Raw genomic sequence first — 26,256 nt, 5'->3', positions numbered from 1 at the left:
TTTGTTACCCTCTTAACTAATTTATTGGCTTATATATAAGTGCTTAAAATTATGAAAAGATTCTTGTTGAAATTGACAAAACCTACCACACTATAACTTAACAGTTTTTTCGCAATGTTGTTCAAATCTACTACAATATGTTGCACAAATGTTAAAGGTTAATTAATGTATACATTTTTTTTATTCGTTTATAATAGATAAAAATAATTAAATTAATTATACAATATTAATAAGAAAATCATAATGCTGGACTATCTTATCATATGCATTTAATGAATACATCCCTGTAAGTGCATTAATTTTTTTTGCAACGCCTTTCTAATCAATAATGTTATGCGTGATCCATGGCAAATATGTTAAAACATTTGTATAAACGCCGGGAAAACCTTGCTGAAGATTACAGGCTGTACCACCCGATGCCACAATGCCGTATTGTATGAAATGTTTAACATTCGAATATGTGTTAAAAGCAACTAGTGGACCTCCGCTGTCTCCCTTACATGTGTCACGACCTGTTTGCCGATTTCCAGCACAAATATGTTTTTCATTTATTTTGACAGATAATGGTGAATAGAAATATTGGCACACTGAACGGGATTGTCTTAAAACCTCTGCTTTTAAAAGAACTAGCGATCTAGTGCCTTCAAATTGAAAAGAAATTTAAATAAATATAAATTTAAAAATCGTTATAAAGATAAAATTACGGTTTTCAGTAACTCCCCAACCAGCTATGGTAAACTGATTTGTATTAATTTCATAAGATGACTTTATTATGGGCAAACATACAGGCTTAATATGTCCTGTAACAAGTATTTGAAGTTATTTCAATTTTATTTAGTCTATTAAAAATTGCTCTTACTTTTGAAATCTACATCGCGGTCCAACTTTATCAAGGCAATATCATTAATGCGCATTCTTTCATTGTATCTGGGATGAGGAATAATTTTCTCTATCCCAAAATCTTCTACAACTGGATTACATACATATTTCCATCCCTTTCGTCTGCAATCAGGATTTGTTGATAGATCATGTTCACCCAAACGTACACCAATTCTGAAAATTATATAGATAAGAGAAATTGTATATTTAGATTTTACATTTATTTGATCATATATCTACACTTGATAGGTTGCCTGATTGACACAGTGTGTAGCTGTCAATACATAACGGTTTGATATCAAAGATCCACCACAATTAATTTGATCACTTCCTTCATTGTACGTTAGTAGTGCCATCCATGGATATTCCGCTAAATCAGCCTCATTTCCGCCAGCCAAGCGATTGCCTCCAGATCTGCCGCAGCTTAATTCAGCAAGAATGTTTAATCCTACATATATCCATACATAATAGAAATGTATAATTTAAATTTTATAAAGAAAGTACATGAACAAATATTAAAGCTTTTCACAAAATATCCAATATGGACTTAAAGAAAATAGCAAAAGATTTCGTCACACTGTTTCAAAAGCCATTAAATAGTATAAGGAAGACTTGAACATTGAAAGAAACCAGGTCTAACAGATAATGGTAAGGCAAAAGAAGTCGAACAACTCTTTCGAAGAGCACCGAACCATTCTGTCAGAAAAGCAGCTCGTAAAGTTAAATGCTCTGATTCATTTGTACCCAGAGACAAAGCTAAAGCTTGGTTGAAGTCGTATAAAGTTCCAGAAAGCAATGCGGTAAAGAATACACCTGTTTTCACAACTTCCGGGTCAAGATTTTTATGTGGCTAATGTACGAGGTAATGTTCAAGAACAATACCCCTAGACGTTTCTTGTGTGGCAAGCTATTTGCAGTTGTGTCAAAATAAGCACAGATTGTCTCCATATTTCTGGCTTGATTTGGAATCATTCTACTATGGAAAAAGAGGCCCTTGAGTGGTATTCAAACAATAATGTCAATTTTGTAACACGGGAGGCAAAACCCAAAAAAAGAATTATAGAACACAGGAAAGATATTCCAGGACATGTCCGATTTTAAGCGTTAATGGACCACCTAGTTCAAAAAGGTAACGGAAGCAACTATAAAATCTTTAATGGGACGATTTACTTAAAAAGTGAATAAATTTATAAATACATACCAAGTAATATTTTGCCAATATTTTACATACCTTGTGAATTAAATTGCGAACTGAATTCTCTATTATAGTCAAGATCTTCAGTTAAAGTAGGATCTGGTTTAGCAGTAATTGCCTTGGATTGTGTATTTTGTGGAACATAATTATTTGAAAATTTGCAACATAATCGTATCTAAAAAAACAGTGTTTTCAAATAATTAACATTTATTTGAAAGTAATTTAAAACAATAGGTCTGTTCTTTTACTTTCCCAGTAAATACTTGCAACGAGAGAATAAAATCAAAATTTACAAAATTACTCTTTTCCAGTAACAATTGTTTTATACACAAAATTTTCTTATTTTATTCCTTTTAAAATGTATAAATACTCACATTTTCTTCACCACAAAAATAAAATTGTAAATAAATAAACAATAATACAAAACATTTGAAATATAAGCTGCTAACCATAGAGAATTATACATAGAGACGAGACACTCCGATTTGTCAAACAAAAATACAACAAATCATATGTTTGATACAACAACAAAATATATTGACTAGCATGTATTTTGTTGTTTCCAGAGATAGGTTTTTGACAACAGACTTAGGTTTTTGACAATTACGTCTCGTCTCTATGTTACCCTATGCTGCTAACTATTACGAGTTCCAAATAGAACTTGTAATAGTTTGCAACGAGAGAACACTCTCTAAAATGTATACGCTCTTGATTTTTTCTCTACTTGCAAGTTTTTTGAGTTAATGAACGCTTTTCCAGTAACAATTGTTACTAACTAGTAACAACTTTTAGTTATTGAACAGAGCTAATATAAAACACTTACCGGTTCGTTATCCCGAGAACATTTTGATTTTATTAAGACATTTAAGTCATTCTTTGGAATTGCATCGTAACTGCCATAATGTTTCACGAGATTATTTGCATAGGGACACTCATTGTATGGAACACATAAACCAGTTTCCATTGGCGGTGTAATGCAGGACTGTGCTTCTGCATTAATACAAAATAATTTATTGAATAATACAAAATAATTTATTTTTTTTTAATACAAAATAATTTATTGAATAACCTTTTTAAACAATAAAATAAATTACAGTTTTACGGTTGCAAAAATGTAACTGTAAAATTTTTTGAAATACAATTAGAAATTTCTGAAATACAATAGGAAATAGTGCAAATCTCTTTATGCTTTGAACTTTCTTCTAAAATAACCTGTTAGTTATATCATTCATTATATCATTTACCAGTTAATTTGAAAAAAAAAAATTATTTTAAGAAACAAATTTAAGTTTAACATACCATGTGATTTAAATTGAGAATTGATATTGCTATTATAGTCGAGATCTTCAGTTAAAGTAGGATCAGGTTTAGCGGGATTTACCTTGAGTGACTTATTTTTCCGAACATAAGTATTTGACAATTTGCAACATAATCGTATCTAAAAAACAGATATTTCAAATAATGTACATATATTTGAAAGTAAGTAAACTCTTACCGGTTCGTTATCCCCAGAACACTTTGAATTTATTAAGACATTTAAGTCGTTCTTTGGAATTGCATTGTAACTGCCATATTGATTCACAAGGTTATTTGCATATGGACACTCATTGTATGGAACACAAAATCCATTTTCCATTACTGGTGTACTGCAGGACTGTGCTGCTGTAAGTTTTAATACAAAATAATTTATTGAATCCCATTATATTGCTATTAGTTAACGAAAATTTTAAGTAATTAAGAATTGACGAATCATAATCCTTGCCTTGATTTGACATTATCCCAGAAGTTTCTTTCAAATTATCTGTTATCCATTGCATATAATGCGATATATTTGTATAAACTCCCGGTTCAACACCACATTTGTGCAGACCATAAGAAACGATTCCAAATTGTATAAAACGTGGCCGTTTGTCATACAAATCTCGATAACCTAAAGGTCCTCCAGAATCGCCACGACATGTATCAACTAAGTTTCGGCCGCCGGCGCAAACATGTCCCTCGTTTAAGGGAAGACGATTATTATGAAACTGATTTTCACACTCCGAACGATTTAATCTGGGTACAAAAGCTGTCAATAAAACATCGGAATATGTGTCTAAAAATAATGAAAATAATTAAAATATACAGTTTAATTAAAAATATGTGTAAAGTTCAGACCATTTTCTGTCTTGCCCCATCCTGATATCACAAAGTTATCCGGTTGTTTTGATCTTAATTGATCATAAATCGGTAGGCAAATTGGTTTAATATGTTCTAAATAAACAGGATAGTTGTGTATTAGAATAATTTAGTCATAGAGAAAATATACATAGAGCGGAAACTATAAAAAAAACTCTAACAAAAAAATTACTTGAAAAAGTTACACAAACGAATGTTGTTTTTGTTTTCACATAGTTTTTTTATACTAATACATTCTCACCACTTAGGTTTTTGATAACTGAGTTAGGTCTTTGTCAGGAGAGTTTCCGATCTATGTGTATTAATCTATGAATTTAGTACATAATATTTTTTATAGAACAGGAGTATTTTTGAATGTTAAATATTTTGCTGCCTTACGTTTAAATTCCACTTTACGATTTAATCTTATTAGTGCTATATCATTATATATTCCATGAAAATGTTCATGAATTATCATTTCTTCAATTCCAATATCTTCCACGGGTGGAGCACAATGATTTTTTCGTGATACATTTGTACAATCGATGGTAGTACTTATCTGATATTCTCCCAAGCGGACTTGTTTACTGAAATAAAAATAATACATATCAATATATAGCACTTAATGCTTGATAAATCCGAATAAAACTTACAGTTCATGTTCATTTCCCTTAATACAATGAGCAGCTGTCAAAACATATTCTTAAAAATAAACTATTAGTGTTATTTTCTGTTTATGATTGAATGTGCAATTACTTGATAAGCCACAAAAAATATTGAAAAAATAAATATAGGATATTTTATATTTACTTTTAAGACGAAAATAAATACATATATTAAAAGTCAAATACATATTGTATTAAAATGAACACATAAAATTAAACAACTCGTGTGGCTTATCATGTTTTTGCAGTAGGCCCTTAACATGTTTCAACACTTACGATCATTTATTAAGGTGCCACCACATTTAAAGGGACTGGCATTGTCGTTATATTTCAATAAAACCATCCATGGATATTGAAATAGAGATGCTTTCTCACCATTTGCTATTGAATTGACAAAATACGCACCACAAGTATTATTTTTTAATATATTCAAACCATCAATATTCAATTGAATATCGGTTTCTCCACAACAAACATGTTTGACATTTTTAAATGTACCACAATACAATGAGGCTAATCTTAATTTATCTTGTTCTGAAATAATGCCATCACTGTGACTGATAAAAAAATCATAAATTGGTTTACATGATTTGACCGGCATACAAAGACCAGGTCGTTGGTTCGTGGTGAGGCATGGTGAAGCATATTCTTAAAAAAAATTATTAAAAAAATAAAAATAATTATGTATGTAGTAATGGAAGTTTTATGTTTGTGATATTTTATTTTATATATTCGACATTTATTCAATAATTGTTTTAATTTAATTAGATTTTCTGTAATGTAGGCTTTCAAGGTCATTATTATATGTACCCCCATTAACACGAAGCCTGGTTATGCGTTAACTAATAATTATACTGTCGGTTAAAATTATTTTTGTATGAAAACTGTCAGTATAACTATTAGATAACACATAACCAGACTTCGTGTTACTGGGGGTTAAATGTAAATAAAATAAATTATTTAATTTTTCATCCGACGCTAAATATATATTTCTTTAGTCAGTTTTTACATTTAAACAATCAAAAATCCTAATCACAAAAGCCTTAAGCTGAATTCACCCATGAGTTTCTGAAACATTTTTTTTTTTATATGTAGTTTGAAGTCTCTCTCAAAAATAGAACGTCAAACTACAAAAAAAAATGTTCCGAACAAAAAATGTTTCAGAAACTCATGGGTGAATTCAGCTTTAAAGTCGATTTTAAGTCCATAAATGACTATTATTTTAAATTTCGTACCATAAAACAAATTTAAAATATAATTTAAAACTTTGTTTTATTATTTTACAATAAGCTTTTTTATTTTTTTTAAGCTTTTTTATTTACATTATTTTTATTTGTTTTCATTTTTTGAAATTTCTTATTTTTATTTACATTCATTGAAAAATATTTTAATTTATTTGAATATATTAGTTGGAAAAAGTTTTGAAAGCTTTTTAAAAATATTTCTTATGGTACGAAAAAAACAAAAGTTCTATATTAAAATAAAAAATTAACTTTAAAATTTCTTTTATAGGCTGAAAGTTTTTACCATAGAGAATAGACATAGAGCGGAAACTCTCCTGTCAATGACCTAACTCAGTTGTCAGAAACCTAAGTGGTAATAATGTATTAGTAGAAAAAACCATGACACAACAATATAAGGTACAATTGTAACGGCAAACAAAAGAAAATATTAAACAAATCAAAATCAAAGTTTGACGTTATAGGGGTAAATATTGAAAACTCTCCCTAGTGATTCTACCTTCTACAATTATTCTATCATGGAAAAAACTAAGTGAAAACAAAAACAACACTCGTATGAGTGATTATTTTGACCAATTTTTTTGTTTGAGTTTTTTTCTAGTTTCCGCTCTATGTGTATTTCTCTATGGATTTTACACCATGACATAAAAACACAAAATAATCAAAATTAAATATTACAGTAAAATCTTAAACTTTAAGCTAACTAATATCACAGTTGAAATCAAAGTTCATTTTTCAATACTTACGGGATTTTACATAAGTCACTGTTAGAGTGAAGATTAGGAACAGCAACCGAAACATGTTAATGTTTGATATATTACAGCTACAAACTAAAATAATATTTAAACGAATTGTTTTGTAAACGGTTTTTCTACGTGCAAATAATTGTTTTTAGTACAAATTTTCACTAAAGAGTAACTATTTTAAATTCAGCTATATTTAAAATAATAATAAAATTTTTGCTTATGAAAATATTTAATTAACAATTTCCTTGTATTTATTTTTCACTTATTTTGAACAATAATTCGAAATTATTCACCACAACTTCAAGTAGAAAAAATTTGCACAAATTGAAATGCAGAAATGTTTATATTTATATAGTATTTCATTTAAGTTTATGTAGAATAAAATTTGGATATTAATACGTTTCGGGTTGGAAAATGTTAACCACAAATGTTAAGTATTCACCAAAGATTCGAAAGAATTAATTCTTAATTCAATTTGCAAAATTAATTCGTTGTATTTATGTATTCCTTAGTACTCCAAACATAGGAATAAAGTCAGTCATTTAAGAATTATTTCTCTATAGAATTAATTTTTTATTGAATGATTCAAATTTTCTTCAGTTCAATTCTATTATAAATAGGCTTATGTCAATTTTTTTCAATTCATTTTGTAAATGATTGAAAACAAAACGAAAACAAATTTGATGAAGAACAAATATTTCAATTAACAAAAAAGCAATCATTGAAATGTTGAATGAATTGTATTTAAATTAAATTCTTTGAATGAAGCTTAAAATTAAATTATCGGAATATATTTATGGAATGAATGGCTGACATTTTTTAATTCAGAATTAAGATTTTAATATGCTCAAATTGAATTAATTAATTAATTCGAAGCTCTGGTATTAACCATATATCTGCGGCATTCTCTAATACATATTAGAGTATGTCGAGCTTATCAGATATTTTTTATTCACAAAATTTGCGGAATTTAAAAAAAAATAGCAATACAAAAAAACGCAAATCAACATAGCAATATATACTACTCGAAAATGTATATTGCTTTTAAATTAATATTATGACAGACTATACAAAAGAATTATTTCGGTAACGGTGTTTTAGCGGTAGCGGAATTCCCTGTTATTTCGATAACGGTTATTTAATTCTGAATTAAATTATTAATACAATTTACAAAATGTATAATTATAATTTTAAATAATTTATAGAACATCTTAAACGGCATTTAGGAGTGACGGTAGCCAAACTTGTTTACAGTTTTTACCTTGATGATAGGTTTTTTTATTTTTATCTCACAATTATTTTTGTACACAAATAATATATTTTTACAAAACATAATTTATATTTTACCACATATGATCAGTTATCCATTGTAAATGATGTGAAATATTTGAATAAGTTGTGGGAGGACTTTCAAAGCCACAATTATCTAAACCAATGCTGACAACTCCAAATTGTATAAAACGTAGACGGTCATTATAAAAATCTTTGTAGCCTAAAGGTCCGCCTGAGTCACCACGACAGGCATCAACTGTATTTAAACCACCAGCGCATATCTGACCCTCATTAATTGGCAGACGTAGGTAATGTTTTCTTAATTCCAATTGGCATTGGTCACGTCCTACATTAAATACAACGGCCACCATAAGCACATCCGAGGAACTGCCTAAAAAGTCCAAAACATCTCTAGAAATTTAATATCAAATTGTAAAATAATATATATTTTGTTCTACAACATACGATTTTCAGTGGCCCCCCATCCAGATATAACATATTGGCTGTATTCCTTTGTTCTCAAATTGTCGTATATTGGCAAGCATATGGGTTTAATGTGTCCTTAACATAATGACAAATTATACAAGAATTATTTTCATTAACAATTAAAAAGTATTATTCGTTACTTACTTTGAAATTGCACTGTTCGATTGAGACGTATAAGTGCTATGTCATAATATAAATTTCCCTGATAATTTTCATGTATTAATATTTCTTCGATGCCAACATCTTCAACCGGATCTGCGCATACGTTTTTGCGTGTCGAATTTGTACAATCCTTATCTGTGCTGATTTGATATTCTCCTAATCTTGCTGCTATACTGAAAATAAAATATATATGTATATATTCTGGATCCTTATAGATAACGGAATCGATTAAGCCATGTACGTCTGTCTGTCTGTACATACATGTCTTCATACATCAATATCTCCGGAATTCTTCCGGCTCGGTTGCTATTTAAAATCGAGAAAATCGGTCCACAAATGTCTGAGATATAAGGAAAAAACCAGGACAACCTCGATTTTTGACTAAGTCATTAATATAGACAATATGGATATCTAATGATATATATTTCAAAGACCTTTGCAACGACGTATGTATATAAGACCATAGTAAGTTTTCACCAAAAGTTTTTTTTCGCCAAAAAAAAATTGAAAAAACAAAAAAAAAAATTGAAAAAATTAAAAAAAAACAAGTAAGAGAGCTATATTCGACTGTGCCGAACCTTATATACCATAGTAGAAAAATAGAAGGTAGTTTCATTCTCTCTTTATTTTTTAAAATTCTACGTCTGACATGCTTAAGGATTTTGACGTTTTCGTTAAAATAGTAATACCATATTAATTAAAAATTTTCCCATATATTCTTTGAAGTTTGTGAAAAAATTAATACATAATTTTCATTAATTTGAAAAATATTTACTATCAAATTGGGATCAAAGGTAAGATTTTTATTTTCAAATATTTCAAAACTAATTTGTGAACATTATTTTAAGATTTAACAACCATGAGTTGCATTTTCCCCAACTGCGAAAATACCAAATATTTTTGCAAAAATTCAAATGTAAATTTTTTTAAAGTCCCTACATTACCTAACAAACGACAACAGTGGCTGGATGTATGTAAAACTTGCGAAGAAGATTTGCCAAAAGAGCCAATGGTGTGCTCCGACCATTTCCTTAAAAGCAATATTTCAGTTAATACATTAACTTCCAACACAACATACCTAATAAATTTTTATTTAAATACTAATATTACAGAAAATAAATTACACATGTTTTGTAAAAAATTTCTCTAAAATAAAAATCATTTTTTGGAATGTGGCAACGCTTTTTATAATGCTCACAAAATAAGGAAACTTCAAAAAACCTTATTTGAAAAAAAAAATTTTGATTGAAACTACCTTCTATATTTTTATCATGTTATATACCCTTCACCAATTATACTTCAAAATAAAAATTTTAAATATTTTTAGGTAATATCTCAAACGTAGTGTATTTAAGAATGAATTCATTATTGAAACATTAATTTTTTCATTAATACAAATCTATTACGAAATAGCTTAATTGAATGAATTAATTTTTCTTCAATTGAAATCTATTATAGAGGCTTAGTAAATTTTCATTAATTTTGTAAATGAAAACAAATGAAGAAAAAACATTTGTATTATAAAATCTATAGATTTTAATTTAAAAAAATGTAATCATTCAAAGGTTGAATAAATTATGAATTAATTCAATGATGAATTCTATTAAAATAAATAAATAATTTGAAATTATTGAAACTATTAATTCTGAATTAAGATTTCAGTGAATTAAGTTTAAATTGAATCAATTAATTAATTCGAAGTTCTGCCCGAAAGCAATGCTAGGAGTGATCGACAATTGGTTCTACCGAATGGACCACACTGTAGGTGATCCCATTTGAATGCAGTTATCTTTAAAAAGTAGATGTCAGAGATTGTTATTTCGGGTCATAATATAGATTCATATATCCAATTATATTTCAAGTGGTTTATTTAAAATGTAAACAATTTCTATAACCCTATTTTAGATAAATATGTAATAGATATATGAAGAATTTTTCTCAGATATATGCATTTTTTGGTATTTGATTCGAAAACGGTTACCACATGTGATCATTTATATCAACATGATGATATGGTCATTATATAGTTTGATTTATTTGAAATTTTACAATACTTACAGTATATTATTTGATTTAGAAATACAATGAGCCGCAGTTAGAACGTAGCCTGAAACGTTGTAAGGATGAATGTTATGTATTTGTAATTGTATTGATATTAAAAATTTAAGTTCTTGCTTACGATCGCTTATTAAAGATCCACCACATTTAAAAACATTAAGTTCGTCGTCGTATTTCAATAAAGCCATCCAGGGAAAACCGAATAGTGCGGCGACATGACCATTAGCTACTCTATCACCGCTGTACATGCCACAAGTAGTAGTATTCTGCAGTATATTGAAGCCATCGACATTTAATTGAACTTCAGATTCTAAACAACAAATGAGAGGCTTTAACAAACAAATTATATTAATATTAGTTTTCTTTTAACAATTTTTATGCATGCACTTCATACACTTACCCTATTTTTCAATCTACCACATTGTAGTTGCAATAATTTTTCCCGATCGTTGATTGAAATATCAGTTCCAGTTTTTTGAATATTTTGCAATATTTCATATGTAGTTCTGCAAGATTTTACTGGTACACATCTTCCAGTTTCTTGATTTGGCATTTGACATTCGGTGCCATACTCTAATCAATATAAAGTTTATGTTCGGAAATTCCAATATATTAAAAAAAACCCAATATTTAAAATATACTTACGCCCATTAACGTTTATAAGAGCAAATATTATTAAAAGTGCAATAATTTTTAAACTGCGAAACATTTTATACATCTGTATAAGTGAACTGCATTAATGCAACTGATAATAAAATCTTTAGTCAATACAAAACATTTTAAATATAATTAAAATAATCGAATAAATATAATACGTCATTAATAAAGATAAACAAGAATAGAAATATATGTATATGAATATATTGTTATATATTTTTTATAAAATAAGAAACTAGTTTTTAGCCAAATAATTGAAATTATAATATTTATCTCAATATAAAAAAAATAACTATTTCTTTCTTTTTTTTGTAGTAGAATTGTTTTGTTTTTATTATCGTTCTTTATCTTGATCCTTTTTTATGTGCTAACTAGACATATAATGTATGACTCCTTGGCGCGAATTTTTAGAATTGCTTCCAATCATTAAAGAAGTTGTCAAACAATTGGGTTGTCATTCGAATAATCGAGGAAAAGATATAGGTTAGGTTAGGTTATGAAGGCAGCTAGTTATCAGCCAGCTCACTTGGGTCCATGAAGTTGGTCCCTTTGTGTTACCCTAAAGATCATGCTCAGAACCTCAAGAGATTCTTCACATGTCAGACCTGGGTTCAATGCCGAACCAACCTGACGCACGAATGAACGAATCCATCCTCCTGATATCAAGAGTAGATAGATCCGCTAGGCCGTGCAAAAATGGACTACCTATTGTCGCAGTCCGCACCCCTGCTAAGGCAGGGCAAAGACAGAGGAGATGTTCAATCGTCTCATTCTCGTCTTCATCATGGCAACTTCTACAGAAGTCATTATATGGAGTGTTCATTCTCCTAGCATGCTCACCTATCAAGCAATGCCCCGTGAGCACTGACATCATAGCTCGAAGCCTAGCCCGAGGTAGCCCCGTGAGGGACATTGACCTACGATGGTCATAAACGGGCCAGGTGAGTCTCGATATCGTGCAGTTTGTCGAGTTAGACCATCTGAGTTGAGCAGACTCAAATAATTTACGCTGTATGATTGACTTACAGCAAGACAGCGGTGAACCGACCAAGTTATCGATCTCGTCAATTTGTAGGCGAGAGCCTCTTTTGGCCAGTTCATCCGCAATAGCATTGCCAGGTACACCAGAGTGACCAGGCACCCAGAATAACTCCAGGTTAGAATGTCTCGCCATCTCATTAAGAGATACCCGGCATTCATGTACCAATCTGGATGTCGAGTAGACGCCAGATAGGGATTTGATAGCAGGCTTACTGTCAGTACAGATTCGGATATTCACACCAAATAGCCTATAGTACTTCATCCAGTGTACCGCCCTTTTGATCGCTGAAATCTCAGCTTGGATTACACTACATTGATCATGTAGCCTGAAACACACCCTCTTCTGAAGATGGGGAATATAGAAGCCTCCACCCACCCCATCCGCAGACTTAGAGCCATCTGTGTATATGACAAACGTGTCCATGGAAGAATTAGACCCACCCGTCAATGACACAGAGAAGCGTCTGTCAATAAAGGGTAAGGGAGTGCAGTAGTCAATATTAGCAGGTATATAAGATATACCGCCCAAAATAGACGCATGGCCAGTACAACTAGACCTCCATGCCCCAACAGTACTTAACCTAACCGCCGAATTTATGGCCAATTGTTTTGCCATCAGATCAGCCGGTAGCCAGTGCATCATTACAAACAGAGCACGAGACGGAGTACTGCGCAGCGCACCCGTGATCATTAGTGCGGATATTCGCAGGATTCTCTCAATTATCCCACAGTAGGTGGATTTACTTAGAGCCTTCCACCAAACTAGTGCTCCATACATTAGTATGGGCTTGACCACCATATCGAAAAGCCATTTCGCATTCCTAGGGCTTATTCCCCAGGTACTCCCAATGGCCCTTCTGCAGGCATAGATAGCGACAGCCGCCTTGGACGCTCTCGCATGAATATTAAGGCTCCAGGACAGCTTAGAGTCTAGTATAATTCCCAGATACTTAGCACTATCCGAGAGTTTAAGTTCCACACCGTTAAGGCGCGGTAATGGGAACGGAGGGATTTTGTACCTTCTGGAGAACAGCACAAGCTCCGTTTTCCCAGGGTTCACACCTAGTCCACTTGCAGTGCTCCACTGGCTGAGTGTACTGAGTGAAGTTTGCAGGCATTGTGATAATGTGTCCAAGTGTTTTCCAGAAACAGCTACGGCAACATCATCAGCATATGCAACAGTTTTGCACATCATGGAATCCAATTTCATGAGTAACATATTGATGGCAAGATTCCACAAGAGTGGAGATAAAACCCCCCCCTGTGGAGTGCCCCGATTCGCTAATCTAAAAATAGTAGCAGTTCCCATAGAAGAGATAATGACTCTATTAGTCAGAAGTCTACCTATGAAGCAGATAATAGATTGATCTATATCCAGACCACCTAGAGCCGAAAGGATCGTCTCTGGCGTCACATTGTTAAAGGCCCCCTCAATATCCAAGAAGGCCACCAATGCATATTCCTTATGCTCGAGTGATTTTTCTACGAATCCCACAAGCGAATGTAAAGCAGTCTCAACAGATCTACCTTTCATATAGGCATGTTGAGACATGGATAGTCGGTTCGGGTTAATCGATGAACGAAGGTGTAAATCGATCAACCTTTCCATAGTTTTCAAGAGGAAGGACGATAGGCTAATAGGCCTAAAGTCCTTGGGTCTAGTATGAGATGCCTTCCCTCCCTTGGGAATGAAGGCCACCGTACATCTGGTCCACGACTCCGGAATATATGACCAAGCCAAGCAGGCCGAGTATATACGAGTCAACCAGGGAATAATTAAATCCTCATTCCGTTGCAGATCCGCCGGAATGATGCCATCAGGACCCGGAGATTTATATGGGTCAAAGCTACGCAGGGCCCATTTTAGTCTCTCCTCATTTATGAGAATTGTGACTTCAAAAGGCCCAGTATAAGATATCGCAGTGTTACCCTCAGATAGGGGAACACTGCCAGGGAAATGAGCGTCCATCAAAACCTCTAGGGTTTCCTTTCCGCTAGTAGTCCAGCTGTCGCTCGATTTCTGAATATAACTCGGGACAGCGGCCGAAGATGACAAGATCCTGCGCAAGCGACTCGTCTCAGAGGAACCTTCCACGCCGCTACAGAAGGACCTCCAGGATTTGCGCTTCGCGTTCCTAACCAGGTTCTTGAATTTATTCACAGAGGACTTGTAAACAGACCAGTTGCCCAGTCTCTTGGCCTCATTGAAAAGTTTGCGACACTCTCTACGAGTGTTCGCTATCTCGGAAGTCCACCAAGGTGGTTTTTTCCTACCTCTGCAGATACTAGGTCTGCATGAATCTGATATCGCTCTATCAAACGCATTAGTCAAATTGTTGACCGCAATTTCAATATCATTCCGATCACTAATGATCGGAGGGTCAGGGAGAAGGCGAGAGAGAGTAGCATGTTGCCCAACCCAATCAGTCCTTCTCCTGTTTCGGATAGGCATAGCCCCCTTTTCACGAACTTCAATAACAAAGTCTATGTACATATGATCAGAGAATGAACAGTCATTCGAAACTCTCCATCCACTGATAAGATCCGAGTGCCTAGAACTAACTAGCGTTAAATCAAGAACCTCCCTTCTGTTAGTAACTACAAAGGTTGGTTCTGAACCAGTGTTGACTATGTCTATGTTATTACAAAGAATGAATTCGAAAATTGACTCACCCCTTGCGTTGGTATCCGAGCTGCCCCATACAATATGATGTGCATTGGCATCAGCTCCAATAATAACCGGCAGATTCTCAACTCTTGCCCTTTCAATTATGTCGCGAAAAGATATATATATATGTATATATTTTTCATTTGATTGAATAACATTTTTCAATTTAGAATATGAAATTACTCGATCAATTACTGTCGTTTAATCGAATAGTCAAATAAATTTATTTTCAAGTTAAAAATAAAAAATAGTTTTTATAAACAACAATTTTAACAAAACTACCTCATTTGGATTATCTTGTCACTATTTAGGACTTAATAATAAACAATGTATCCTCACCCAGATGTAAAACAAAATGCCCATACAAAATTTGTTTTAAAAACCTTTGATAAATTTAAAAACTGATTAAAATTATAATTTGATCATAATTATGAATAAGGCCTGCCGTAATTTATAATATATTTTAGTCAAACGCCTTAAAAATTGACTGAAGCAATCAAGCAGTTTATATCGCAGATAATATATTTTCAGTACTACATAAACAATTTTAAAGTTGCTAAAACATTTAATATATATTATCAGCATAAACCAGTGACTTCAAGTGGCAAGAGGGCCAATTGTCAGGTCCATTTCTCGAAATCAAGTTATCGCCAAATTTTGATTTCAATAATGGCACGTAGCGCCATCGCATTGAAACCACATGACATCTATATTTTTAGCCAACAAATGTGTGGTAAAGATCTCCATTGACCGTAACACGAGCTCCGGCTTAATTTTTGAAGAAATAAGGTCCTATGATGGCACCAGCTTGTAAACTGCACAAACCGGTTCATTCTTCTGTATGTAATGGAGTCTGTAGATTCTGTCATGGATTGGTCTCACTCCATATGCAGTAATTTTGTCTATTAACAAACCCGTTAATTTAGCCTCATCGCTGAACACAATTTTGCGATAAAACAGTCGAATATAATTTGCGAGAATCGTAAATTTGGATAATTTGGAAGCGTTGTTCAAGCGTTAATCTACTCATGATGATTTGCCAGACTGTATACTGATCATAAATGTCAAAAAGTGAGCGCAGTATGACAGTTCTTTTAACAGTTAACGCTTTCGTAAGTTATATCGGGCTTAAAAAATCACCCTTTACATACATTGATTTTATCATTCCGTTTGTAACAAATTGAAATATTGCTCATAGACCCACATTATTCTTGGTCATAATAAATTTCTAAGACGATCTAGCTATGTCCTTCAGTCTGTGTGTTGAAGGCACGAGAGGAAAGGACCTAGGGGAATGAAACTTTCCCCAAATATCTGTTGATTAGAAATGCTTGCTATATAAAATTGGCGATTGGACCTAAACTAGTAGGCATAGAAAACCAAATTTGCCACAAATAGTTATTGCGAATAGCTAATTTATGTGTCAAAAACTTAGCAAAATTGGTTGAACCGGTAAAAAGTTTTGGATCAGTTTGGGCTTACTATTACACACATTTTGTTCGCTGTAATATCGGTGCGCGTATTATATTGGTGGTAGGTATATAATCGACCATATCGGCAATAACATGTTAAATTTTTGTTCCCATAAAATATCCATTTCCCTCGAAGGAAAAATGCCTATCGTGATATTCTAATGAACATTTCATTCACAATAGTTGATTTTGTTCCTAACAGCTGTTTATTGTTTACAAAATTCCATCTAAACATTTTACAAACATTTCAAAAAAAGCGAAAATTACAACTAAAACATGAACAAAATTCCACAAAAGAAATACAACTTTTATTCCGAATTTTTATACCCTTCGTGAGAAGGGTATATATAAGATTGTCATTCCGTTTGTAATTTCCACAATATAATTTTCCTGGATCCCTATAGATAGCGGAGTCTATTAAGCCATGTCCGTCTGTCTGTTGAAATCAATTTTCTGAAGACCCCAGATATTTGAAAGACCTTTGCAACGACCTGAAAGACCTTTGCAACGACGTATATAAGACCATAGTAAGTTGGACCTACAATGGGTCAAAATCGGGAAAAATATTTTTTATTTAAATTTTTTTTTAAAAAAAAAAAATAAATAACAATTCGAAAAAATTTTTTTCCAAAAAATTAAAAAAACAGCTTTGGAAACAAAAATAAATTTTGTTTACCTAAATATATTTAAAATTTGTATTTTGAAGTATAATTTGATGAAGGGTATATAAGATTCGGCACAGACGAATATAGCTATCTTACTTGTTTTTCTTGAGTTTGTTGTGTAAAAGTGTAAAATAATCAGAGTCCATTGAAAAAAGGTAAAAATTAAATTCTGTGGATTTTATTTATATATGTATGTATATATCATGAATTTATTTAAAACATCGAAGTTTTACTTAAAAAAATAACCATATTTTAGTACATTTGATCGGTTATCCATTGAATATAGTGCGATACATTTGTGTACATTGCAGGAGCATTTACGCGGCCGCAATATCTCATACCAGCACTAACAATACCATATTGTATGAAACATGGCTTGCCATTATAAAAGTCCTTATAACCCATGGGTCCACCAGAATCTCCCTTACATGTATCAATATAATTTGCACCGCCAGCACATATACGTCCTATCGTTATCTCCTGGCGAAAGTGATACACTCTTAATTGTGTTTGACACTCAGCTCGAACTACCTTTGGTATAACAGCAACCTGAAGAACATCGGAAGAGGATCCTAATAAATTAATTCAAAAATAACTATTAAAACTAATTAAATAAATTAAATAAATTTCACAATTAATCGTCTTAAACCATTTTCTGTTGCTCCCCATCCGGATATGACATATTCTGGATATTCTTTCGTCCTTAGATCATTATATATTGGCAGGCAGATGGTTTTAATGTGTTCTATGATATATTTATGTGAAAAGTTTGATAAACAAATCTTAATGATATTTTACTTACGTTGAATTTGAACTTTTCGATTGAGTCGTAATAATGCAATATCATGGTATAAATTATTTTTATAATCATTATGCTTTATAATTTCCTCAATACCAACATCCTCTACTGCAGGAGCACAAACAGTTTTTCGTCCCAGATTCATACAGTCCTGATCGGTGCTAATTCTATGTTCTCCAAGACGTACTGCTATACTAAATTGTTAAATATTAAATGTTATTGTAATATTAATTTTTACTTTTATAACAAAATAATTATTACACTTACAGTGGTTTAGAAGTTTCATTTATACAGTGGGCCGCCGTTAAAACATACTCTTAAATAAAAAAAAACAAATTGAAAAATTTAGTTGTGTCGGAAAATGTATTAATTAAACAGATCTAAAATAAAATTTTAAAGTTCGGATAAAATGTTAGTAATCTCATATGAAAAAAACAACTATTTATTTTGTAAGTTTTATTAACATGCCTATAGTAAATTAAATATCAAAACTATTTGGAGAATGAAGAATATTTTAATAAATATACAAAACTTACGATCACTTATTAAAGAACCACCACATTTAAATGGCATTTCAGGATCGTCAAATTTTAATAAAGCCATCCAGGGAAAACCAAATAATACAGCATCACTACCGTGTGCCAACCGGTTTATGCTGTATATACCACAAGTATGAGATTTCAATAAATCCAAACCTACAGGATTTAATTGAATTTCAGATTCCTCGCAGCAAACTAGGGTCTATAAATATTCAATTATACCGTGCTTTAAATTACAGTCAATTTAGTGTTTTCTTTAGCATCTTAATACTTACATTATTTCTCATATTACCACATTGGAGACCTAACAACTGTTTCCGTTCCGAAATGGTGATACTGCCGCCTTTGTGAAGAATATTATTGAAAAGTTCATAAGTTGTTTTGCAAGATTTCACCGGCACGCACAGACCATTCTGTTGATTGGGCAGTTTGCAATTTGCCCCGTATTCTGGTCATTTAATGTGTAGAGATTGTTTATTATAAATTAAATTAACATAAATTTAAACTGACTTACGTCCTTGAGTAATTGTCCATGTCAATGGCAATATAATTATAAAAATGTAAAACATTATACTGTTTTTACTTAAATTTATGTTATGTTTAATTAAATTCTTCCGCTATATATTCTGGTCTGTTGGCATCAAAGGAAAACTTAATTCTGAAGCTTCTTTGGTTTAATCAAATTAAATGCATTCTATAATCTAGGGTTTTTTAAAATCTCTTATACATACCATAATAATACTACATACGTAATAGAGCTGGCAAATTCTACTTGATTACGCGAATTACTCACTTAATTCTCTCAATTCTAATATTACTCGATGCTTTTAGCGGGTTCTTTTATTTAAAATTAACTGATACTTTGTAAATATTCGTAATTATCATGAGTATTAAGCGTATATATAAGTTTTTCATTCAGTTTATATTTTCCACATTTTTAGTTTGCAACCCCATATATATTTTAGATCATTATAGATAACGGAGCCAATATAGATTTGTTAGTCTGCATTTTCAATGCAAAATCGGCCTACGTGTGGCTGCGATATAATCAGAAAACAACGACTACCTCGATTTTTTGATAATTTAAAAGAACTTTGCAACGAGGAACACAACATCATGTTGACGCAACAGTTCCTTTTTGGATATCATCGGAGGAGTCATCCAAACTTCGACATTATTTAGTTGGAATCTCTCAAGAGCCAAGTCAGACAGGACCTACATATATAGAGGAGAGCATACAGAGTTATGTGCTGAATCCATTTGAACGACATTCATAGAGACGCCATCAATTCTGCGGTATCAGAAAGCTGTATAAATGTCGTACTTGAAGGTCGCCCACTACCGCACAATTAAAATCATGATGGAGCAACGGGCTAACTACCTTCTGGACCCGCATAGACACAACTTATGTTCAGCATGTGGTCTGGGTTCTCATATTTAACTATCCAGTCAGCCCAGTGAATTTATAAACACATCATGTCGAGGCATATGGCATGGCATAATTCCTTGGACTTGATTTACATGCAGAAATTTTGAAACATTTTTTTTACATACATAAATTTGGGTTTCTCCCATGGCAGAATCGAGCAGGTACAATTATTAGAAAGTGTGTTCTCATTTATAATTTCCCTAAAATGTGACACAAAAGAAAGTGAAAAATATCAAAATGGAATGTCTAGAATTTTTACCAGTTGGCTTCTTTTAAATTCACTAGATTGGCACGTTTCATCTTAGGACACTTTAAATACAACCCTTTCTGTAGAAAATTTTATATTTTGACTAAATACAGTGCATTCACGATAACTTGAACTAATTAAAACCAGGCCAGTTCACTTTTGCAGGATTGTTTATCTAATTCCCATCTGCAAACATTTTCCCCATAATAATAAAAGTTTTACGTTAAATTAAATAAAATAAAACTAAATAAAACGCCACTACCCTGTTGATTGAATTTCAACTCTGTGTAGATAGATTCATATTTTGGAAATAAAAAAGTGTTCATATTATCGCGAATGCACTGTATAAAGAAAATGAAGACGACGGCGATGTTTATCGGCCCGTTTAATAGCACAATTCTTAACTTTTCTCAATATTTCAGGCAATAAATTTCCTATTTATTCTATTAATTGTTCACATAAACACGAGACTGTAAATAAATAATTCAGCAGTTGGCTCCTCCTGCCGGAACAACATTCATCAAATTCATACAGTGTGTATTCCGTGCCGTCCACAATTTCATAAACTTCAAGTCAAAAATATTCAAAAATGATTCTTAAAGGTTTACATCAGGTATTTTTATGGAAAATTATTATTAAATAAAAAGTAAAATATAATTTCAAATCACAATCATAGATTTTTCTTAAATTTAATTTATTTTTAAACAAATTGAGTCTTATTTTTATTTTTATCTCATATGATCCGTTATCCATTGCAAATAATATGAAATATTCGTATAACTAGTTGGTACATTTTTAACACCACATGCCTCCAAACCTACACTCACAATGCCGAACTGTATAAAACGTGGGCTATCATTGTAAAAATCCCGATATCCCAATGGTCCACCAGAATCACCGCGACATGTGTCTACTAAATCTTTGCCACCGGCACAAATTTGTCCTAATGTTATTGGCAATCGAAGGCGATGCATTTTTAATATTCTCTCACATTCCATACGATCCATAATTGGAACAACAGCAACTAATAGAATATCGGAAGTAGTACCTATAAAGAGAGGATGACTACTGTTAATTAGGAACCTAAATAATTATAAATATTAACCACCAACCATTTTCTGTTGTACCCCATCCGGAGATGACATATTGACTGTATTCTTTATGTCTTAAATTGTCATATATAGGCAAGCAAATCGGTTTAATATGACCTAAAATAAATAATAGTTAATATGTAAATAACAATTACTAATAACTTTAAATTGTTCTACAAGATATTCACGATTTCGAGTATTTTAAGTTATGAAATCATAAACACCCCCTTGTTTACATATGGACTTACGTTGAAAATTAATTTTTCTATTCAGACGTATCAATGCTATATCATGATACAAGTTCCTGACATATTTCTCATGTATGATTATTTCCTCTATGCCAATATCCTCCACAGGTGGTGCACATATATTTTTACGTGGTGTTTTTATACAATCCTTTTCTGTGCTTATTTGATGTTCTCCTAAACGTACAGCAACACTGGTCAAAATAATGAAAAGTTTTTAGTTTGTAATTTGAACATTTGCGACCCCATAAAGTATATACACATCTGCTCAAAATAATAGATACACCAAAATTTATTTTTTAAAAACGAAAAAAAATAATGGTATATTGTAAAATTATAAAAAAAATTCAGTCGATTTTTATTTATAGTTAAAAGGAGAGTAAAAAACAAAAACAAAATATTTCATAATTAATAATAAATATTATAAAGTAAATTAAATTTCTTAAATTTCGAAAAATTTGGTGCTCATAATAATAGATACATTTTTAAAAATTCTTATTAAACAAAAGCTAATAAATTTTATCTTAAAAAAATTAGTTTATTATTAAAGTAAAGCTAGTATCCAGTATATCCACCTTTGTTTTGTAAAACTTTCTCCACTCTTCTGGGCATACTGGATATCAAGTTCTGACACTTCTCCAATGGAATCTCGTACCATATTTTTTGCGTTTTCTCCCATAAATCGTCTTTATTTTTGAAAACTTCCTTCGAAAGCCTTATCTTTAATTCACTCCACAAGTTTTCTATTGGGTTTAAATCAGGGGATTGGCTGGGCCAGCTTAAAACAGGTACGTTATTCTCCAAGAACCAGTTTTTAACTAATCTTGAACTATGTTTTGGGTCGTTGTCCTGCTGGAATGTCCATATTAATGGCATATTTTCCGATGCATATGGAAGCATTACGTTTTCCAATATGTCTCTATACCCACTAGCATTCATGGTATCTTCTATTCGGAATATCGGACCAACACCATACCATGAAAAGCAGCCCCAAACCATTATGTTTCCCCCGCCATGTTTTACCGTCTTTTTTGTAAATTTAACGTGGAATTCTTTTCCTTTTAGTCGGCGTACATTTCTTTGGCAGTCGTTTCCAAACAAATTTATTTTTGTTTCGTCGCTCCATAAAATATTTATCCATTTTTTTTCGCCTTCACACCCGGACCATTGTAAGTGCTCTTTAGCAAATTCTAATCTTGTCTTGATATTTTTTTGGCGCATTAGTGGCACTTTTCTGGCAATTTAGCTTGTAAAAGACGACGACGAACTGTTTGTGGACTGATTTCGTTACATAGCTCCGCAGAAATAGCTTTCGATGATATGAAAGGGTCTTTTTTTAACCATAAGGACGATCCGCCTATCTGTTTCTGGACTGGTTTTCTTTGGTCTACCGCGAGTTTCTCTTTTTTGTTTTTTAGATAAAGCATTTTGGACAAAATGTAAAGATCTTCCTATGCTCTTTGCTATTTCCCGTAATGATTTTCCTTGATTTCTCATCGTTTGAACAATTTTTTTCTCATCTTCGGTACAATGATGATTTCGTCCCATTTTCTTCAAAAGAGTCCTATTTTTTATAAAATTGTTGCTAAAATTTAAATTATACTTACTGTTTCACGTAAATAGGAACAAAAAATTGCACAAAAAAAAAATTGTATATAAACAAATTACAAATTACTGATGTGTATCTATTTTTATGAGCAAATAATTTTTTGTAATTCAAATAAATTCGTTTTTAAAAATCAACATGAAAGCAAATAGTTGCCAGATTTTTGACTGACATGACATTGCCAGATAGAAATTTTAATAATATGATGTATTCTTAACGCTTGCGAGGAAATTTTCAATGTTACCGCCATTTAAATTTTTTCCAATTAGGTGTATCTATTATTTTGAGCAGATGTGTATATTCTAAGTAGAGGACATAAACTTCGACTACCTCGATTTGTTGACATAATATGTTTGCCTATATCTCGATTACTAAGTCATATACAAACATACATAAATAGATATAATGGATGTCAATTGAAAGACCTTTTCATCAAAATTTTAATATATATGTATGTTAGAGTATACTTTGTGTATTCGACACAGTCGAATATATCATTATTACTTGCTTTATTATATTATTATAAAACTTACAGTAACTTTTCCAATCGATGCACACAATGGGCTGCCGTTAGAATGTATTCTTATGGAAATTAAAAAAAATCTATAAAATTTCTGGTAAATATTTACACATATTTTAATAACTTACGATCGCTAATTATAGTAGCACCACATTTAAATGGATTACGTTCATCTTTATATTTCAGTAGAGCCATCCATGGATAACCAGATAATGCTGCTTGATGACCATTTGAAACTTTGTCTACACTGTAAATACCACAAGTATTATTTTTCAATATGTCCAAGCCGTCCACATTCAGCTGGATTTCCGATTCTGTACAGCAAACTAAAGGCTTTAAAATGTTATGAGAGTAAGTTAGTCAGTATTTACAAATGTTAAACAAAAAGAATAGGAATACTAAAATTTTCTGTTGAAATTTAACGAGTTTTAGCGCGGGTAAAATTTTAAACATAGTTTTTTTTTATATGAAAAAAAATTTTAATTTTGATAAGTTACCAGGTCTTAGTAAAATTTTTCATGAAATTAAGTAGCTTAATTTCTTTCTATATGAAACTTCTGTCTGTTAAATTTTATTTGGACACCAAAATTTGCTCGTTAAATTGATTGTCGGAAATGGGCCTTGTATTGGAGCTATGACGAATAATGGACCGATAACCATAAAATTTCGTCTCGTGATTTCATTCTATATTAATCTTATTTGTGTTGAATTTTTTCAGGATACCAACATTTGCAAGAGTTTTATGCTCGTTAATTTTCGGCAGTGGTCCTTACATGGGAGCTATGGTCAATTATGAAACGATCCGTTCAAAATTGTTAGGTGTGCTTTATTGAATCTAGTTTCGAGAATCAGTTAAGAAATATTAATTATAGTAATCGATTCTTGTATCACATTCTGTGGAAAAGTACCAGTGGTCGGCACAAACAAAACATGGTACATTAGTAAATGTATTTTAATGTTGCAAACAACTAATTTTCCATATTGTGTTTTTGATGCGCAATCTATCGCGTTCGGGCCCAAGTGGCTATAACTGCCGACCACTGCTTAAATCAATTATACATGTTAGAATTCTACATTTATTTCTAACCCCTATTAACAATAAAACCTTAACTTAATGTTAGCACTAGCTATTGGTTAAATTTTATAAATTATATATTAAAAATTTTACCAAAATAAATTTTGTGGTTCAATTTAATACAACATAGTGGTAGAAAAAGTAATATGACATACATATTAATGAACTTTTTAGTAAAAACTTTCAATATGAAGATCTATATAGTGCTAACTATAAGTTAAATTTTTATTATTAATAAACTTAAGGATGTAATTAAAACTTTAGATTTTATCATGAAACACTTGATTCCGTAGCAATAAAATGCAATAACGATCGCGTCAATGCGAACTACATAGTTCCATGAACTGCAGGGTGGTTTTGTGTGGGTAAAGAATTGAGATAGTGTATGTGTACTTCAAAAAAAAAAGAATTATATGTATGAAGAGAGACTTATTTATTTAATTAATTTGAAAAGAGTCCGGCTATATGTATATTTTTGTGTATTTTATAAGTAAACCCGTGTGTTTTATTTGGCATTTAAAAATAATTTTAGTTGAGAAAACTATACAAATTTGGAGAGTAGATTTAAAATTGATTATTTATAAACACAAAAACAAATAAGAAATAAAGTATTAATATTCATACTTCTTGAACTATTAAATGAAATCGTATTTAGTCATTTTGGAACTCTCAATAAAACCAGAACTTCATATTACTTGGATATTTTCCAATAAATAAAAATATTAATAGTGAAAAATATTGTATACATATTTTAAATTGAGTTTAAAAGTGTTAATTTGTATGCCAATCACGAAATTATCAATTTTTTTAGCTTAAATAATTAGATGCGTTTGTTGCCACCAAATGAGATAAAACAGAAATAATTAACTACATACTTACAACATTTTTTATATAACCACATTGTAATGCTAACAATTCCTGACGTTCTGAATTTGTCGGCTTACCACTTCCGCTAGTGAGAATTTTATTTAAAAGTACATATGTTGTTTTGCACGATTTTATGGGCACACAACGACCACTTTTTTGATTCGGCATTAAGCACTCGTTATCATATTCTGCACAATTAAATAAACAATCCAAATTAATCAAGCGGTAAATCACATAATTTGAGAAACTTAAATTACTCACGGCCATTTGTAATTGTCAATAATGTTAAAGTGGAAACAATAAATAACCAAAACATTGTATGTATTTCAAAAATATTTTTCTAGTATATGAATCTTCTTTACGCGTGCGCCTACTGCAAATAAAGAACTGATATTGAAATTTGTTCGCGCACTAATTTTATATATTTTGAATATTGAATACAATAAGACAGTAAGAATACTTAATTAACACTGT

General features: G+C 31.4%; 3 protein-coding genes across 3 annotated transcripts; all 3 read right to left on the bottom strand.

Moving 5' to 3' along the window:
- Positions 1-254: 254 nt before the first annotated feature.
- Positions 255-6,996, bottom strand: LOC135953451 (uncharacterized). The gene is made up of 13 exons (XM_065503361.1): positions 6,884-6,996; positions 5,173-5,544; positions 4,885-4,933; positions 4,631-4,818; positions 3,837-4,169; positions 3,570-3,736; positions 3,374-3,512; positions 2,898-3,064; positions 2,111-2,249; positions 1,120-1,327; positions 860-1,053; positions 705-800; positions 255-641 (listed from the first exon to the last, which is right to left on the bottom strand). The coding sequence occupies exons 1-13, from the start codon at positions 6,936-6,938 to the stop codon at positions 319-321; spliced, it is 2,430 nt and encodes an 809-aa protein (XP_065359433.1). The 5' UTR covers positions 6,939-6,996; the 3' UTR covers positions 255-318.
- A 1,131-nt stretch (positions 6,997-8,127) lies between these two features.
- On the bottom strand, positions 8,128-26,144 carry LOC135953441 (uncharacterized). Its single transcript, XM_065503350.1, has 15 exons — positions 26,044-26,144; positions 25,795-25,970; positions 23,969-24,173; positions 23,854-23,902; positions 21,718-21,908; positions 21,491-21,586; positions 21,108-21,426; positions 12,936-14,925; positions 11,507-11,597; positions 11,262-11,434; positions 10,983-11,190; positions 10,862-10,910; positions 8,786-8,976; positions 8,621-8,716; positions 8,128-8,546 (listed from the first exon to the last, which is right to left on the bottom strand). Exons 1-15 carry the CDS (start codon positions 26,096-26,098, stop codon positions 8,227-8,229), a joined length of 4,209 nt encoding a protein of 1,402 aa, XP_065359422.1. The 5' UTR covers positions 26,099-26,144; the 3' UTR covers positions 8,128-8,226.
- LOC135964092 (serine protease grass-like) lies at positions 17,527-19,354 on the bottom strand. The gene is made up of 7 exons (XM_065516161.1): positions 19,217-19,354; positions 18,978-19,150; positions 18,700-18,904; positions 18,431-18,479; positions 18,167-18,357; positions 18,014-18,109; positions 17,527-17,936 (listed from the first exon to the last, which is right to left on the bottom strand). The coding sequence occupies exons 1-7, from the start codon at positions 19,269-19,271 to the stop codon at positions 17,617-17,619; spliced, it is 1,089 nt and encodes a 362-aa protein (XP_065372233.1). The 5' UTR covers positions 19,272-19,354; the 3' UTR covers positions 17,527-17,616.
- Positions 26,145-26,256: the final 112 nt, after the last annotated feature.

The sequence above is a fragment of the Calliphora vicina genome, chromosome 1, assembly GCF_958450345.1.
Source record: "Calliphora vicina chromosome 1, idCalVici1.1, whole genome shotgun sequence".
Classification (NCBI taxonomy): domain Eukaryota; kingdom Metazoa; phylum Arthropoda; class Insecta; order Diptera; family Calliphoridae; genus Calliphora; species Calliphora vicina.
The sequence above is the reverse complement of the archived record's forward strand: the minus strand, read 5'-3'. Positions and strand labels throughout refer to the sequence as shown.